Consider the following 18,336-nt stretch of genomic DNA (forward strand, 5'->3'; position numbering starts at 1 on the left):
GGGCTGGTCAATCTCTCACTGTCTGTCACTCTGTCTCTATCTCTCTCCTACTTTCTCTATTTTCTCTTCTTTTGCTTCCCTCTCTCTCTCTTTCTCTCTCTCTCTCTTTCCCTCTTCTCCCAAACAAAAACTGCGAACTCAAAAATTTTTTCTTTTTTGATTTCCCTTCTTTTCCACTCCTCTAAACCAATTATTTCCCTAAATAGTTTCTTTGTTTTTTTAGCTTCAAAGTTATCTTCCTGCTAAAAAAAAAAAAAAAGAAACTGCTTCTCTGCCTCTTAAATGCTGCTCTATTCTTGGGGTTGAACTGCTCCCTTACTCCGAGGAAATCCTCCAAATTTGTGAATTCCAATGTTCTTTCTTCTTGTTTCAGAGATTACGCATTTCAGTAAGTTCTAAGCTTTAATGTTGGATCTGAAGATTATTTCTTTTTTGCCCCTCCAGATTCATCTTGTCCCCAGTTTTCTCACTTGTTGGGTCTTTTTTTGTTTTTCGAGCCTCGGGTTTTAGTAGCTTAATGGAGCTTTATTAGCTAAAGGCATTACTGGGTATTGAGAGAATTCTGCATGCTTCCAGGTTCTTACCTTCACCCTCAATTTAACTGTTTTAAACTCCTTAAACTTCTTTGGGGGGTGGTGGGGGTGGGGGTGGGGGTGGGTGTGGTGGTTATATTATATGATATATGTAGTTGGTTCTGCATTTTTTAAGCTGCATTCTAGATCTGTCTCATTTTTGGATAGTGATAAGTGTTTGTAGATTCTAACAAGGAAACTTTTAGCTTCCTAGATAATGCGAGGTTTTTCCTTTTTTGGATTCAAATTGGATTATTTCCGGAGAATTATTCAGCTTTCTTCTAATGTTTGCTATGCTTTCAATTGGGTTTAGATCTCAGTATGTTATCCAGACTTTTTAGGTGGTGTACAAGATTCAATTTCTTTTCTGTTCTTTTCTTTTCTTTTTTTTTTTTTTTGCTAAATAAACCTTTATTTGTTGAGCTACTTCAGCTTTTTTTTTTTTTCTTTTTTATAAGTTTAAATTAATCTTCTTTTTCAGGGATGAACTTTAACACTAATAAATTCTGGTGCCTGTGTCTACTGTCTATCTTCCTTTTCAATTTTCATAATTCATGTCCTTTTACGATATGTTTTCTAAACAATATGTTAATGGGGTTAAACAGGCTAGCCGTTTCATTTATAATTACAGTCTGTGCAGTATCTCATATGTTCTGGCTTTTCACAAAGTCTTGGATTCTTCTTTTTCCTTTAATTGATCATTATGCAAGTGTGATTTGCTTTATTGGTGCCCTTTGATGAGCAAAGGCTTAGTTGTTGTTATTTATTATCCTCCTTTTCTTCATAAGCTTTTGTCATTGAATCGTTTTCTCCTTTGCCCTTCAGCTACCAAATGGGAAAATAACAATTTCAGCACTGGAATGTGATACCAAAAGCATAATGCTTTTGTTTGCTTTATTCTCTCTGTGATTTCTTTTGCTCTTGATTTTGGTGTGTGATTAATTTTTCTAATTGTTCTCAACGTTTCTTTAGAAGTTTGGATGTGAATAACAGAGGGGTATTAAAGAATGAGTTTTAACTTTTCTCAGAAGAAAAGTTGAAAGAATGACCATTGGAAAAGCTTTTCTTTTTTTTTTTTTTTTAAATTAAAGATGTTGGAATCTATTAATGGTTGAAGTACTGCATGCATTTAGCCCTGTTTTGGGTGTTCCATAAACAAGATTATCATTATCATTGTTGCCATTTCTTCATAGAAAAAATGATTCTGCTACTGTTGTAAAATTTAGCTTCACAAATTTCAATATTAGTTACTTCTAAGAGCATGATTAGGTGGGGCTTTTGTTCAACTGTGAATAAAAGCTACAGTGACTAATTCCAGCTGATAAAAATTGTTTTTATGTTCTTCATGATATTTCGAGTGTATGTGTCTGTCTTGCTATTACTGGCTTGTGGTAACTGGATTAGTTATTGGTACATGCCAGCGGGTGGAGAATGGGAAGTGGAGTTCTGATGCAATAATAGTTCATTTTTCAACTCAAACATTCTCAGCAGTAAATAATTGGACTTGCATTTGGCGAACAGAGAGCTGCAAATGCTCTTTTTATGAGAGGTTGTCACAAACTGGATATACTGTCACTATTACATGTGAGGAATGTTACTCGCGTTACAACTGAAAACATGTTACTCGCGTTACAACTGAAAACTATGTCTTTGGTGGTTGTTTTTGTTGCAATTTAGCTTGCAAGTGTATAAATATTCAAGTTTTCTGTGTATGCATTATTTGCTGGCTAACTAATATTGTTTCATTGTCTCTGTACTGAATCAGGAAACAAGCAAGGCCTGCAGGCATTACATTTTCACATACCCAGTGCAAAACAACTTCCATGGAGTTCTTCCTGGCTTCAGTTTTTCGTTTCTTTCTTGTTCTAGTTACTATTATTCCTCTAGCTCATGCGGACCTGAATTCAGATAAGCAGGCCCTTCTCAGCTTTTCTGCCGCTGTACCCCATTATCGGTTACTCAACTGGAACCCTGCGTCATCAGTCTGCAGCTCTTGGACAGGTATTACTTGCAATCCAAATCGCACTCGTGTGATTGAGCTCCGACTACCTGGGGTAGGGCTTTTTGGTCATATCCCAGCCAACACACTTGGTAAACTTGATGCTCTTAGGGTTCTAAGCCTCAGATCCAATCTGCTCAATGGTAATCTTCCATCTGACATTTCCTCTCTTCCATCACTCCAGTTCCTTTACCTCCAACACAATAACTTTTCTGGTACAATTCCCACCTCCTTTTCATCACAACTCAACGTACTGGATCTCTCATTTAATTTTTTCTCGGGCAACATTCCCAAATCAATTGCGAATTTGACACAACTCACTGGTTTAGGCCTCCAGAACAACACCCTTTCTGGACCCATTCCTGATCTTAACCAAACTAGGCTCAGGCATTTGAATTTAAGCTACAATCACCTTAATGGCTCTATCCCATTATCCCTTCAAAAGCTCCCAAAATCATCCTTCATTGGAAACTCTTTATTATGTGGACTTCCTCTTAAACCTTGCTCCCCCATTCTTCCTCCACCTTCGCCCTCTCCAGCTTTCGGTCCTCAGCCAGCAATTCCTCGTAAACAAGGTTCAAAAGCAAAACTGTCAACGGGAGCTATCATTGCCATTGCTGTTGGAGGGTTTGCAGTGCTGTTTCTTCTTGTTTTAATTATTTTGTGCTGCCGTTTGAAGAAAAAGGATGATGGAGGCAGTAGCGTGTTGAAAGGGAAGGCTGTTAGTGGTGGGATGGGTGAAAAGCCCAAAGAGGAGTTTGGGAGTGGAGTGCAAGAACCTGAGAAAAACAAGTTGGTGTTCTTCGAAGGCTGCTCTTACAATTTTGATCTTGAGGATTTATTAAGGGCTTCTGCTGAAGTGCTAGGAAAGGGTAGTTATGGCACCGCTTATAAGGCTGTCCTGGAGGAATCAACGACTGTGGTAGTGAAAAGGTTAAAGGAAGTAGTGGTTGGAAAGAGGGACTTTGAACAGCAGATGGAGACTGTGGGAAGAGTTGGGCAGCACCCAAATGTCATGCCACTCCGTGCTTATTATTACTCAAAGGATGAGAAGCTTCTAGTGTATGACTATATCTCCAGTGGCAGCTTATCCACACTTTTGCACGGTAGGCTTTGAGTGTAGTAAACTATCTTATAAGTTGCCTTGCAAACAATTGAAGGATGCTTTCACTCTTTTTTACATGGAATTCTGGATAATTCATTCGCAGCAACCTTTAATAGGTTCATAAGTAGATAAATAAACTTAAATCTGTTTTTTGATGGCAGGAAATAGGCAGGCTGGCAGAACTCCACTAGGTTGGGACAGTAGAGTAAAGATTCTTCTTGGAACTGCACGGGGCATTGCTCACCTGCATTCTGTGGGTGGTCCAAAATTCCCTCATGGAAACATAAAGTCCTCAAATGTCCTACTTAACCAAAATCAAGATGGGTGCATCTCTGATTTCGGACTGACCCCACTAATGAATATTCCTGCAACTCCATCTCGGAGTGCAGGCTATCGTGCTCCGGAAGTAATTGAAACTCGAAAATACACTCATAAATCAGATGTTTACAGCTTTGGTGTCATCCTGCTAGAGATGCTGACTGGAAAAGCTCCTCTCCAATCTCCAGGACGAGATGACATGGTTGATCTCCCTCGATGGGTTCAATCGGTTATAAGGGAGGAATGGACAGCTGAGGTTTTCGATGTTGAGCTAATGAGATACCAAAATATTGAGGAAGAAATGGTTCAGATGTTGCAAATTGGGATAGCCTGTGTAGCAAAGGTGCCAGACATGCGACCAAACATGGATGAAGTTGTCCGGATGATCGAAGAAATACGGCAGTCTGACTTGGAGAACCGACCATCTTCTGAAGAGAACAAATCAAAGGACTCAAATGCGCAGACTCCATGATTGCCCAAAAGTTGCTGTGTGATTTCAAGATCAAGATTTCCAATGAGCACATGCCTAGTAAGGCTTTCCCAAGCATTGTTCTCAAAGCCTTGTGTGCATGCGTGGTTTCTTAGTGTGAATTTGTCCAAAATTTTTTCAGTTCAATTTTTCTCAGATTTGTAGTTTATTATTATTTTTTGGCTTCATTTCCATTTATGGTTTAGGGTTTCTCCTAATTTGTTGTAATATTTAATTCAACATTATGAATGAATTGATAACCATGAATCAATAACTTTTCAAATATTCCCTGCCTCTCTGTATCTCCTTTTTGCTGGTAGGATACTTGTTGACCATAAGCAGAGTTGTTTACCATAGAAGTTGATGATTATGATTCTCAAGGTTAATCTTGGCTTGCCTCTTATTCCTGATAAAATGTCTAAATATTTATCAAGATTTTTATTTACGAATTTATTTTCTAATAATTCTCATGGTTGATCTTAGATCTTAAAGCTTCATAGCATATCTAAAAGATTATCAAGATTTCATTTAGATTTGCTAAATATGTTAATGTATCAAACTAAGAATTGGTGATTGCAATTTGTAAGGTTGATCTTGCCTCTTAAGCTTGATGGCGTGGCTAAATTTTTTCTGAGATTTTCAATTAATAATTTCACATCCCATGGTTTATTGAAGAATCAAACTTTATTTTATATATACTTCTTAATCACAGCCCATGTTTTGCTCTTGCGTTTTGGAGGTTGTTTATGCGGCTTGTTAACGTCGTTGCTTCTGGTTTTCCACTCCAGCTCCGGCTTTAGGTGGTCCGGCGGTGCTTCAAGGGTGATCATGGCTGGTTTTGTTATTCTGCGTGCTGGTTTGGCCAGGCCTTTTCTGGGTTTAGGCAATCTGCATGAGCTGAGTTTGCAGGGCTTTTGCCATTTCTTCGGCATTTTCTTTAGTTTGATGTTGGTGCTTTTCGGCCCAATGAGCCTTGCAATGCAATTGCTTAGAATCCAAAAAAAAAAAAAAATTTACATAGTAAACATTAAGGTTAGTCAGCTTGGAGATAATAAAGAAATCCAATTTGCTATTATTCATTCTTCCAACTTATCTGGCATTGCGAGTTGAATTAATTTTTGCAACATGATTTTTATTTTCATTTTGTTTTTCTTCTCTGCCTCACAGAGAGATAAATTTTTAAAAATAAATTAAAAATTATAATTTCGTATTTACATGTATTAGTTATCTAAATAAAAATTGAAATTGCATTATTTAAGATGCGATGGCCATCATTACTGTTTTCTTATTTTTTGATTTTTAAAAACTAAAATCTGTTTTTAATTTTCTGTTATTTATTTTCTAAAACTATTTTCTGAAAACCATTTATAATGCTCTTTTTATTAAAATCACTACATATAAAAAAAAATAAAGAATTATTTTTTAAAATATTTGAAAATATAATAAAAATAAATATATATTTAAAAAATAATAGAATAAATATAAAGAAAAGTTTATGGTATTTAATAATAAAAAATTTTATGATGGTCATTACTACAAATGTTCATAAAATTAAATAATTAAAAAAATAGTTGATAATACATGCCTTAAGTTCAATACAAAAATGTAAAAATTATTGACCATTATAATTTTGCCATGAATATTGTGCTATTCGATCTCGAATATTGCTCATTTGACGAAGTTGATTTGGATTAATACTACCAGTTCATGTTCCCTTGAAGTATTGGCTTCATTTCTATAATATTTTTCAGGGGAGAGCAGTTTTCGGTTTAAACCAAAAAACCGAACCGAACAGATTCAATTCGGTTCAATCGGTTTGGTTTTCAATTTTAATCGGTTTGATTTGGTTCGGTTTATAATTTTGATAATTTCAGTTAATCAGTTCGGTTCGGTTATTTTCATATAAAAATAAAAAAAACCGAACCGAACCGAAATTATTAATATATATAGGAAATTAAAGAAAATCGAATCGAATTGAATCGAACCGAATCGAATCAAATCGAAATCAAAGAAAACCGAACCGAACCTTAAGATTTTTTAGTTTTGATTTCTAATTTTTTTTGTTTTTATGTTTTTATTATTTAGATTTAATGTTAAAAATATGAAATTTTATGAATTTCGGTTTGATCGGTTTAAAACCGAACCGAACCGATATTTATCGGTTCGATTCGGTTCGATTTTCTCTCATTAATCAGTTCGGTTCGGTTTTTAAAATTTTTGATTTTCGGTTTTTGATTTTATCGGTTTAGTTCGGTTCGGAACCGAACCGACCATTTGCACACCCCTAATATTTTCATTTGCATATGTAGCAACCGAACCGACCATTTGCACACCCCTAATATTTTCATTTGCATATGTAGCAAACAGATCTATTCAATATGCAGTATTTAGGGAAACAGATATAGATTCAAGGAAAATGGCCCATGGAATTAATTCTAAAAAAAATGGAAAAAAAATGGCTGATGCAAGGACTAACAAGTGAGCAAATACCAGTAAAGTGAGCCTATAAAAAAAATAACAATAAAGTTGAAGAAAGTCCTAAAATTTATGAGACTTCAAAAAACAAATGGCTCATTGTTAAATAGACAATTTCAAACAGACTATATATATATATATATATATATATATATATATATATATATATATATATATATATATATATATATATATATATATATATATATAACTTTACAATTGGTTCGCACAGGTCAAGGTAGAAAATAAAATTAATAAGGTAAATGAAAATTTCTCTAACTTCGATGCATTATAGGGCAAGCAATCACCCATTAAACTAATGAGCTAATCAAATAGATGACTTTAAGGTCACTACCATGTGTTGATAATTATTATGGACATATATTACAAAATAATTCAACATGCTTAGTCTGTAAATTATCACAATGACAATGATTTATTAGTTAGAGCAACGTTTTAGAAAGTAATCTCTTACACTTATATCAACATGGTAATTTGGTGCTTATCAATTGATCAACAACAGAAGGTTATGAAAAAGAAAATTCGCATATGGGTATTTGAAGTAAATTTGAAAGGCAATGAGTTACTCAAGTATAGGTACAATCACAAAAATAACGCATTACAACGTGTTTCACAATCAAAATCCACCAAATGCTCTATAGTAATGATCCATACAATATGTATTATTGATAAGAAATAAAACTAGGGTACAAAACTAATATCCTTGAAGTAATTGTGCTGAAGAGCACTCTTGGATGTAATTCTCATGCTGAGATCCAAGCACAACGTTATTGAAATAAAACAAGTACTCTTGTATAGGCTGAAAGTAATTTTAAATGTATAATAATTTGGATTCCTAATTTTATAGAGGTTGAAATTGCAATAATAAGGTTAGACATGTCTAAACTTCAAACATCCTTGTCAATTTCAAAAAGAAATTGAAAAACATCTATTCTCAAAATTAACTGAATTTATATATTTAGTCATAATAAAAATATAAAATTTAAGGCATAAAAGAGAAGATATCAAATCAAAAAGACATAAAAATGGATGAAGATTTTCTAACTTGCCAGGAGTATGAGACTTGAAGGTAAAGTATGAGACTTGAAGGTAACATGGCACGACCCAACCTATGGGCCGGACCGGCACTAGGACCTGGGCCAGCCTAAAGCCCCCGAGGCCCGTAGTAAGCCTACTATTCATTAATCCAACTCTAAGGCCCATTTGGGCCCAATATCAAGAAATCAACCGGACAGAGTCCGACCATAAAATGGACCTTTCAACGGGGAGTTTTTGACTCACCCGACCTGTAATCAAAATATATCATCACTTGGGGAGCTCAGCTCACCCTCCACATACTCAAATCAACATAAAGATAAATGGGAGCTCAGCTCCCTCATCCAGTCCATCAAACATGCATATAATAATTTTACAGGTCCACATAATAATTATATTACAGACCCGAATCATTTAAATATTTCTAACACATGCGGAAAATCTAGGAGTAAATAAAATTACACAAATATTGAATAACAACCTGCGAAGAAGAAAAGCAGGTTAACCACAATAAAATCCTCCTGTAGCCTAAAAAAAATATTGAACAGGAGTGAGCGTTCGACTCAGAGAGTAAAATATCAATTTTAACCATAATCTCTATAACTATCTAGAACTAGTGCACCCTGTAGAGTGAAATGCAGCATCAGCAATAAATTCACATCATAACATCAAAAAGGTAATTTGGAGCACTCACACACCCTGTAATATCAATCATAATATATGGGAGCTGATCCCCTATACATCTTTCTTAAATCCAACTTGGTGCCAGCGAAGAACTCAAGCCGGACTTTCGCTTAATAAACCAAATCGGGGATCCCAGCGAAGAACTCAAGCCGTGACTACCCCCCGAAGGATCGGGTCCCAGCGAAGATCTCAAGCCGTGACTACCCGTCCTATCCATAGTCCACACTACATCACACGCATGCCAACGCATGCACTCTGCTCCAAATTACCACAGCAACATACATGGCACTTTCACAGTTATGAGTGCAACATAAATCGTGCCTAAAGTTTATCTACATAGATATATGCATATAAGTGATGCATGGGCATGCTTGAACATATAATAATAGTGAAATTACAATTAAAATTAATATTTTACTCACAGACTTGACAATGGTTACTGTGGCGGTGAGGCGGAAAAAGGTCATCGGCTCACCTGACAATTACATTACAATTATTTAATACAAATGACTCAATACAATTAAGAAAAGACCAAATACGTCCTAAGTCGTGCCGAAAATCCGGCAGAGTCTCCCCTATACCTAGGACCTACCCAACCTGCAAAATGGCTCAAAAAAAACTTCTATATTCATAATCCATATATCCACAACTCAATCACATCACACAGCCCCTCCTGGGCCCATCAAATTAGTCATCCATCATAATATGTAAAATTTCAATTTAGTCCTTATAATTGATCATTTTTGCAAAAACTACCCAAACAAGCTCTAAAAATTCTAAAACTTTGCCCCGCGGTCCTTAGCAATATTACTAGGCTATTGCAAAAAGAATCATAATTTTCTGAGCTACCACAAATATTTTATGAATTTTTTAATCCTATTTAAGCACTAGAAAATTACGAAAAAGCAAGGTTCGGGTTTACCTTTGCCGATTCTGACTTCGGGAACGAGCTCGGGATGTCTGACAATGGGGGGGTAGCCAAAACCTCGGTCCAATTCGAAGACTTTTCCGGTAACGGGTCTGTCTGGCTTGAAATTTGCAGACCCGGTCAACTGTCGAATTTCCGCGAATTGAGGATACCTACACGAAGCCCACAACACGGGGGTTAGTACATAAATTTTTCAGAATTTTCTAAGCTCATTTAATGCTCGGAAAAACACTGCGAAGTTCCGTGGGACCCACCGAAAAACGGTGTCGGAAAAATTCAAAATTTATGTCGCCGCGAAGCTCTCGACGAGTGGAGCGCTCTGGTACTCTCGGTTTTCTCGTGGGATTCATGGTTTGCGAGAAATCCAGCCCGAAAGTCAAAACGGGCTAAAACTTCTCGAGTAAAAATTGGACAAACCGCTCGATGGATTTCGGCGTTCTTGGTGTTTATGGAAAGCTCTCGACGAGTAGATGATTTTAGACACAAGACTCGGTCCGATTGGTGGCCGGATCGGCCGGATTTTGGCCGGGAAGACGAACGGTCGTGCGCCCGAGGGAGGGAAGTTCGCGCGCGTTTTCCGGCCGTTTGGGGTGGCGGCCGGTGGGCTGGGACGGCTGGGGGTCGGCGCCGACGAGCTGGAGAGGCAGGGGAGGTGGCGGCGCGGCAAGGGGAGGAGGGAGGAGAGAGAAAAGAGAGAGAGAAGGGGAGAAGGTCGGACGCGCGCGGGAGGAAGAAGGAAGAAAAAGAAAAGGCTGGTCCGATTTGATCGATCCGATCCGGTCCGGTTCGATTCGGTCGGTCCGATTCAGGATACAAAATTTTGAATTTTTACTCTGCCTCGAGACTGAAAACGAGGTCCGAAAATTCCGAAAAAATTTCAGAAAACTCAAAAAAATTCGTAGATTCCAAATATATTTTTAGTTTTGCCACGTGGTCTTTAAATTAATTTTTAAAAATCATCAAAGTTTATATTTTCGGAAAATAGAACCCGATTTTTAAAATTCGAAAAATCTCAAATAATTTCTTAAAATTTAAATAAAAATTAAAATACCAATATTACTCATAAAATAATAAATGTAAAATTTTTGGGGTGTTACATAACAACTCCAAAATTTGATTTCCAGATAGCAAAAATCTCAACACAAAAAAGAGCTGTAATCTCTTTTAATAATTTGGATGAGAATGAGATCTTCATATCTTTGTTGATTTAATAAAATTTGCAAAGAAATAAAAGTTAAAGCCTTTTAACTGAATGAGTTATCCATTTTAACGACAGTGTTAACGAATGCACCCTTAGTTTCTTATATATCTCAACACGTCCCTTTCCACTCTTTCTTTACAAGATTCATAAATTTTTCATTTATTTATTTATTTTTCAAAGAGATGACCTTATGTGGCTTTTATTTCTATCCTTTTAGTGAAATTACTTAGCTACGCTCAATAATTTCTCATAATTTTGAACAATTTTGTCCCACTACTTTTACTTAATAGGACATTATATCTTAAGTTAATAAATAAAATTCAATAAGTGAAAATAAAAGGAGAAAGTAATAATGAAAAAAAAAAATTCTTTTTTATGTTTAATATAAAGAAAGAAAATAGGGGAAGAAAGTTGTTTTTATGAACAATGAATTATAATTTTGTCCTTTAATTTTTTTAAAGCTAAGCATGAATTGAAAAACACACTTATAATTTTAAAGATTTTTCTCTTACTTTTCTTTCAATTTGAAGTAAAAAATAAAGTGGAGCCATAATTCATTTTCCATTCAAAATTTTCTTGAAATGAATAAAAAATAAAATTATAATTTACTTTTTTTTTTCAGGTTTGCAAACAGTGTAACAAAATAGTTAAAACATATATATTTTTTCAAGCAAGGCCTAAAAGATTTTTCTCAGTCAAAGGCTTAAGTTTAAACTTTTACTCAATAATCAATGTAACCCTCAATTTTTAATTTAGAGTCAATTGAACTCTTTAACTTTTAATTAAAATTAATTAAATATCTTATATTTTAATTTTAGTCAAAATGAATTTAATTTTCATCATATGCTAATATGTGATTAGCGGACTAAAAAAAAAAAACATGTTTATCTTAGGAGAAATTATGTAGACAGTATTTATTTAAGAGAATGTAATATTACGGTACCTAAATTTCAATTAAACATCCTAATACTTAATTTAAGTAACATAAAACCTCAAAATGACATTCAACAACTAGTTTCTTGGTTGTTTTTACTGACATGACACTTGTCAGATTAAAAATTATGTCTTTTTATTAATTTGACACATGTTAGGGAAAAAAAAAATTTAATTTTGTTCTTTGTCTGCCAATAATTTCAATGATTCAAATTACACATATCGATATTTCAGTAACCAAGAACCTATTTACCTGAAATTATCAATCTATGAAAGCATAATTTTTCAATTTGAAAATACTATGTCAACATAAATAACCTAAAAATTAGCTAAATGTTTTTTGTTAAACTAATGATCAAGGAGTTTTATGTTACAAATTAAAATTTAGATATCTTACTATTATATATGCCTAAGTTGAGATACTGTCTGTATAATTTACCCATCTATCTTGTTATTTTTGTTGCTTCTTCTTCTTTTATATTAACGATTCAAGCCTTATCCTCCTTTACTTGAGATTCAGCTGTTACACTCATTTCATATAGAAATTTTAGAGTAGTTTTGCATCCATTTTGCCCTTATATTTTAGCATATTTTATATTTTTAGCTTTATTTTAGCTTATTTGTTAAATTTAGATACTTTATATTTGATTTTTGTAATTTTGCTATTTTTGATAGGATTTTGTGGCAAATCGAAGATCAATGAGTGCATTAGGAAGTGATTTGAAGAAATTGGGAATTCTTTAAGCATGGAGGAAAGTTGAAGAAATCAAGTTTTGAAAGAGCAAGTTAGCCGAAATTTGCTTAAGACTTTGCTTATGATGTTGCTTAGGGTATGTCATATAAGCTTAACCTTAGGCCTGTTCAAGCTGAAAGTCAAGCACGGCTTAAATCCTACATATTCAAGCTTTTACTCCGCAACCTGCCGAGAATTGCTTAAGATCCTGCTTATGGTAAAGCGGTAGTGCTTAAGGTGCAGCACAGATCAAGCTGGAAGTCATGCATGAGCAGAAAGAAAACCCATTTTATTCCAGTCTGTCGAGATTTGCTGAGGGTCTGCTTAACCTTAAGCAGACAGTGCGACCAGAAGCTGAAATTTGCTAAGAAGCTGCTTAGGGTTAAGCCGTACCCTAAGCAGACTGCCCAGAACGTGAATAATGCTGCTGACTTGGATAATTTTACACCTCATTTCCTATCCACTCCTTGGCTCTTATTTACTTTTAGGGCAACTTCTTGGGGCGATATAAATTCATCATTTCCTAATTTTTGCTAAGAAAAGAGGAAAGGAAGGGAGAAACAAAAAGGAAAGAAAATATAAGAGAGAGAGGAGGAGACGCCATTTTCTGGGGAGGAGCTACTGCAACTATTTTTGGAGCTCCAGAAACCAGAGTTTTGGGTTCTTCTACCTAGGTTTTTCTATTTTTGTCCTCTTATCATGTTTTTCTTTACTTTTCCATCAATCTTTCTTGTAAATACCATCATGAGTGAGTAAACTCTGTAGATTTCAGAGTTGGAAAATATATTTTAGATTAATTTATGGATTTGGACTGGGTATTTCCTTATTTTACATAAATATGAGTTTTGATTCCTTCCTTGTGTGCTTGATTTACTTGCCTAATGTTGGTACCCATTGGGTATTGTGTTAATCTTTGATTGAAGGATCGAAAGGTGAAAGTCATTGATAGGTAATCAAGGATTGGAACTTAAAATCACCTAGATTTAGAAATAAACTAGGATTTTTAGAGGAATTAATGATTGGTTACAAAACTTAATGGGTTTTAAAGTAATCAAATAACATATGAAAGTAGGTTTGATTATTTTAGAACACACTTTGGTTTGCTTGAAAAAGATATAAAAGGAATTTAGAATCAATTTCCTTTAAACTCTATTTTTCCCTTAAAATTAGAATACCAAGACAAATCCCAATTAATTTATGCATAAACTCCCAACTCTGGAATCACTTTTAACATAATTAGACTTTGATTTGAATTATCCATTGTTAATTTAGTTTAATTACAAACTAGATCTAGAATTTATTTGTTTGCTCTTTACCCATTTCAATTAGATTAATCAATTTACCTTGCTCATTTACATTTACCATTTATTCATTAATCATTAGCCCAAATAATCGCTTCATTCATAGTTTGGTACTCAAACAGTAAATCCTTGTGGGAACGATACTTGATTCATCACTTTATTACTTGAGACGACCCGTATACTTACGGATTCGCCCCATCAAGTTTTTGGCGCCGTCGTCGGGGATTTGATTTTTGTTTGATATTGAACAATTGTTTGTTTGGTTAATTTAGACATTTTATTTTATTTTCTTTTTACCATTTTACTTTGAGAATTTGCTTATTCTGTTTTTCAGGTACTTTATTTTATGAGAAGAACAAAAAGTGAAGAAATCAATTTATTCTTTGATCCAGAAATAGAAAAGATAGCAAAAGCTTTAAGAGCAAAATCTAAAAGGAGAAAAGCTGAAATTAAAGCTCAACAACAACAAGAAAGAGCACAAGAGCAAGAGCAATTACAAGAAGAAATGGCCAACAACAACAACAACTGCTCTGTGAAGGATCATGCCTATCCTAACATTGGGGATTTCATGCCAAGTATCACAAGACTAAGAGTAGAAGCTAATAATTTTGAACTGAAGCCTGCACTTTGTCAGATGGTACAACAATCACAATTTGGAGGAAATCCAAGTGAAAGTCCACATGTGCATCTAGCACACTTTCTTGAGATTAGTGATATGTTGAAGATAAATGGAGTTTCTGATGATGCAATTCGACTCAGATTATTTCCTTTTTCTTTGAAGGACCGAGCTAGAGAGTGGTTACATTCTTTGCCACCGGGTTCTATCACAACATGGGATGAAATTTCTCAAGCATTTTTAGCTTAATATTTACCACCAAGCAAGACAGCTAAGCTAAGAAATGAGCTGACTTCTTTCAAACCTAGAGATGATGAGAGCTTGTATGAAGCATGGGAAAGGTACAAGGATTTGCAAAGGAGATGTCCACATCATGGGATTCCTAAGTGGATGCTTGTTCAACACTTTTACAATGGAGTTTCACCAGCTATTAGAAGTACAATTGATGCATCTTCTGGAGGTGATCTTATGGAGAAATCTGAAGATGAAGCTTTTTCTGCTCTTGATAAAATTGCTTATAACAACTACCAATGGAGTTGTGAGAGGAATGAGATCAAGAAACCAGCTGGTATGTTTGAGCTTGATGCCATGAATATGATTAATGCTAAGTTTGATGCTTTAACAAGGAAAATGGACAAGCTAAGCATGAAAGTATATTCTTCAGCTGGAGGTTCCAGTAATTCAGCAGAAGTTGGAGCTGCAAATGTCAATTGTGCAGCTGATTTTTCTGCATTTAATCAAGATTTTTCAAGTGAGCAAGTGGATTATGTGGGGAACTACAATCAAAGACCAGGTGGTAACTCATTTTCTGCAACTTATGATCCAGCATGGAGAAACCACCCCAATTTCTCTTGGGGAGGTAGACAAGGACAACATCAGAATTTTCAGCAACCTTCTGGGTATCAACAACATCAGAATTTTCAGCAGAATAGAGTCCTCCTCCTGGAATTCCTAAACCTCAAAATGCACCTGCTCCACCTCTACCACAACAAACACAACCAGACAAGACAGCTAGATTAGAAGATATGATTGAGACTCTACTTGTGAGCCATCAAAGTCAACAAGATATGATTTTTCAATTAGCATCTAAAGTAGATCAAATGTCAACACACAACAAGATGTTAGAGAATCAAATAGCCCAACAAGCTAGCTCTTCAAATAACAAAGCATTTGGGAAGCTCCCTAGCCAGCTAGAAAATTCAAGGGAGCATTGAAAGGCTATTACATTGAGAGGTGGAAAAATATTGGAGAATGGATATAAAAAGATTGAAGAGAAAATTGAAGAAGAGAAAGACAGAGAAGGAGATGAACAAACTGAAGTTGAAGTTAGAATTGAAGCTGAGAAAGAAAATTCAGTGGAAGAAAAAGGAAGTAAGGAGAGAGAGAGCAAAGAGGAAGAACCTAAATATGTAGCACCTAAAGCCTACATGCCACCTTTACCATTCCCACAAAGGTTCCAGAAAGCGAAATTGGATAAATAATTTGGGAAGTTTTTGGAAGTATTGAAGTCTTTGCATGCGACTATTCCTTTCACTGATGCCTTAGCACAAATGCCTTCATATGCTAAATTTTTGAAGGAGATTTTATCTAACAAGAAGAAATTGGAGGAATTTGAGACCGTAGCTCTCACAGAAGAAAGCAGTGCTATTTTGCAAAATAAGCTTCCACCCAAACTGAAAGATCCTGGAAGTTTTTCCATACCATGTCACATTGGGGATATCAGTATAGATAAGACTTTATGTGATCTTGGAGCCAGTGTTAGTCTAATGCTATTGTCTATTTATGAGAAAGTGAAGATTGGAGAAATGAAGCCTACTACCATTTCACTACAGTTAGCAGATAGGTCTATTAAATTTCCAATATGTTCCTCTGAAAGTTGAAAATTTTTTCGTACCAGTGGATTTTGTGGTATTGGAGATGGAGGAAGATGTACACATTCCTATTATTCTTGGTAGACCTTTCCTTGCTACTGCTGGAGCTGTGATTGATGTAAAAAATGGAAGGCTTACATTAGAAGTTGGGGAAGAAAAAGTTGAATTTAATTTGTTTCAAGCAATGAAAAAGAAAGATGATTCAAATTCATGCTTGAGAATTGATGTGATAGATGAAGAGGTCAGAGAAGTGCTCAAAAAGCAACATCCTGAAGATCCCTTAGAAGCTTGTTTGGTTTATAACATCAAAAAAAGGGATGAGATTGAAAAAGCTGCAGAATATGCTACAATCTTGGAAGGAAATCCACCTTTGCCTATGGCTGATACTGAGAAGATTGGGGATTTGAAGCAAGATACAACTTCATCATCAAAGCTTGAAAAAAGTGAAGCGCCGAAGGTAGAGTTGAAACCTCTTCCAACAAATCTCAGGATAAAGGAAGCTTTGATATCTGCTCATATTATGCAACCACCTGATTGGTCATTACCTTTTGAGTTAATGTGCGATGCTAGCGATTATGCCATTGGGGTTGTTTTGGGACAAAGGAGGGATAAGAAGGTGTACGCAATATACTATGCAAGTCAAACCTTAGATGATGCTCAAATAAATTACTCTACTACAGAGAAAGAGTTTTTGGCAGTGGTATTCGCAGTAGATAAATTCAGGTCCTATCTTGTGGGGTCTAAGGTAATAGTATACACAGATCATGCAGCTATCAAATATCTCATTCAGAAAAAAGAGGCCAAACCTAGGTTGATAAGGTGGGTGCTACTCCTTCAAGAGTTTGACTTAGAAATTAAAGACAAGAAAGGAGTAGAAAATGTGGTAGCAGATCATCTGTCTAGATTGAGGCAAGAACAAGGAGATAATTTGGGAAAAGAGCCCCCAATAGATGATTATTTTCCTGATGAGCAGCTGTCAGTAATCATGAGTGCAAAAACCCCTTGGTATGCAGATTTCGTGAACTATCTGGTGTGTGGAATCCTTCCACCTGACCTAACATGGCAGCAAAAGAAGAAATTTCTTTTTGATGTGAAGGATTATGATTGGGAAGAGCCATTTTTGTTCAAGAGATGTGGAGATGGATTGATTAGAAGATGTTTAGCTGATGAGGAGATAGGGAATGTCATTAAAGATTGCCATTCTTCACTTTATGGGGGTCATATGAGTGTGACAAAGACTGCAGAAAAAGTTCTTCAAGCAGGGTTCTTTTGGCCACATATGTTTAAAGATGTGAAAAAGTTTGTAAATGCATGTGATAGGTGTCAAAGGATGGGTAATATCTCGAAGAGAGATGAAATGCCCCTCCAAAATATATTGGAAGTGGAACTATTTGATGTGTGGGGCATTGATTTCATGGGACCTTTTCCATCGTCCTTTGGACACAAATACATTTTAGTTGAAGTAGATTATGTGAGCAAATGGGTTGAAGCTTTACCATCTCCAACTAATTATGTTAGAGTTGTGATTAAATTCCTTAAAAAGTTCATTTTTACAAGATTTGGAACTCCACGTGCCATTGTAAGTGATGGAGGTTCTCATTTTTGCAACCATCAATTTGAGAGATTATTACAAAAATATGGAGTAAAGCATAAGGTTGCAAGACCCTACCATCCACAAACTAGTGGTCAAGTGGAGATCTCAAATAGAGAGTTGAAAAGAATTCTTGAGAAAACAGTGAATAGTTCAAGGAAAGATTGATCACTAAAGTTAGATGATGCTCTTTGGGCCTATAGAATAGCTTTTAAAACTCCTATTGGCACCACCCCATTTAGATTGGTTTATGGGAAAGCTTGTCATTTACCTTTGGAGTTGGAGCATAGAGCATATTTGGCCATAAGGACACTGAATTTTGATTTAAAAACTGCAGGAGAAAAAAGAATACTGCAACTAAATAAACTTGAGGAACTTAGATTGGATGCTTATGAAAATGCCAAGCTTTACAAGGAAAGAACTAAGAGATGGCATGATAAGCATATTAGGAGGAAAGAATTTCAAGAAGGTGATGTTGTTCTCT

At 35.3% G+C, this 18,336-nt stretch overlaps 1 protein-coding gene and 1 non-coding gene across 3 annotated transcripts; one reads left to right on the forward strand and one right to left on the reverse strand.

Moving 5' to 3' along the window:
• Positions 1 to 36: 36 nt before the first annotated feature.
• LOC131171423 (probable inactive receptor kinase At5g58300) lies at positions 37 to 4,746 on the forward strand. 2 transcript variants are annotated; one of them, XM_058131513.1, is made up of 4 exons: positions 37 to 388; positions 498 to 576; positions 2,338 to 3,677; positions 3,838 to 4,746. In XM_058131513.1, the coding sequence occupies exons 3-4, from the start codon at positions 2,396 to 2,398 to the stop codon at positions 4,464 to 4,466; spliced, it is 1,911 nt and encodes a 636-aa protein (XP_057987496.1). In that variant the 5' UTR covers positions 37 to 388; positions 498 to 576; positions 2,338 to 2,395; the 3' UTR covers positions 4,467 to 4,746. The 2 variants fall into 2 exon arrangements, with proteins under 2 accessions (XP_057987496.1, XP_057987495.1); XM_058131512.1 differs by lacking the exon at positions 498 to 576.
• Positions 4,747 to 14,663: 9,917 nt separating this feature from the next.
• LOC131171609 (small nucleolar RNA R71) lies at positions 14,664 to 14,770 on the reverse strand. Its single transcript, XR_009142269.1, has one exon. It is a non-coding gene; the product is annotated as a small nucleolar RNA R71 (small nucleolar RNA).
• Between the last annotated feature and the right edge of the window lie 3,566 nt (positions 14,771 to 18,336).

This window comes from Hevea brasiliensis, chromosome 12 (assembly GCF_030052815.1).
Source record: "Hevea brasiliensis isolate MT/VB/25A 57/8 chromosome 12, ASM3005281v1, whole genome shotgun sequence".
NCBI classification, from domain to species: Eukaryota; Viridiplantae; Streptophyta; class Magnoliopsida; order Malpighiales; family Euphorbiaceae; genus Hevea; species Hevea brasiliensis.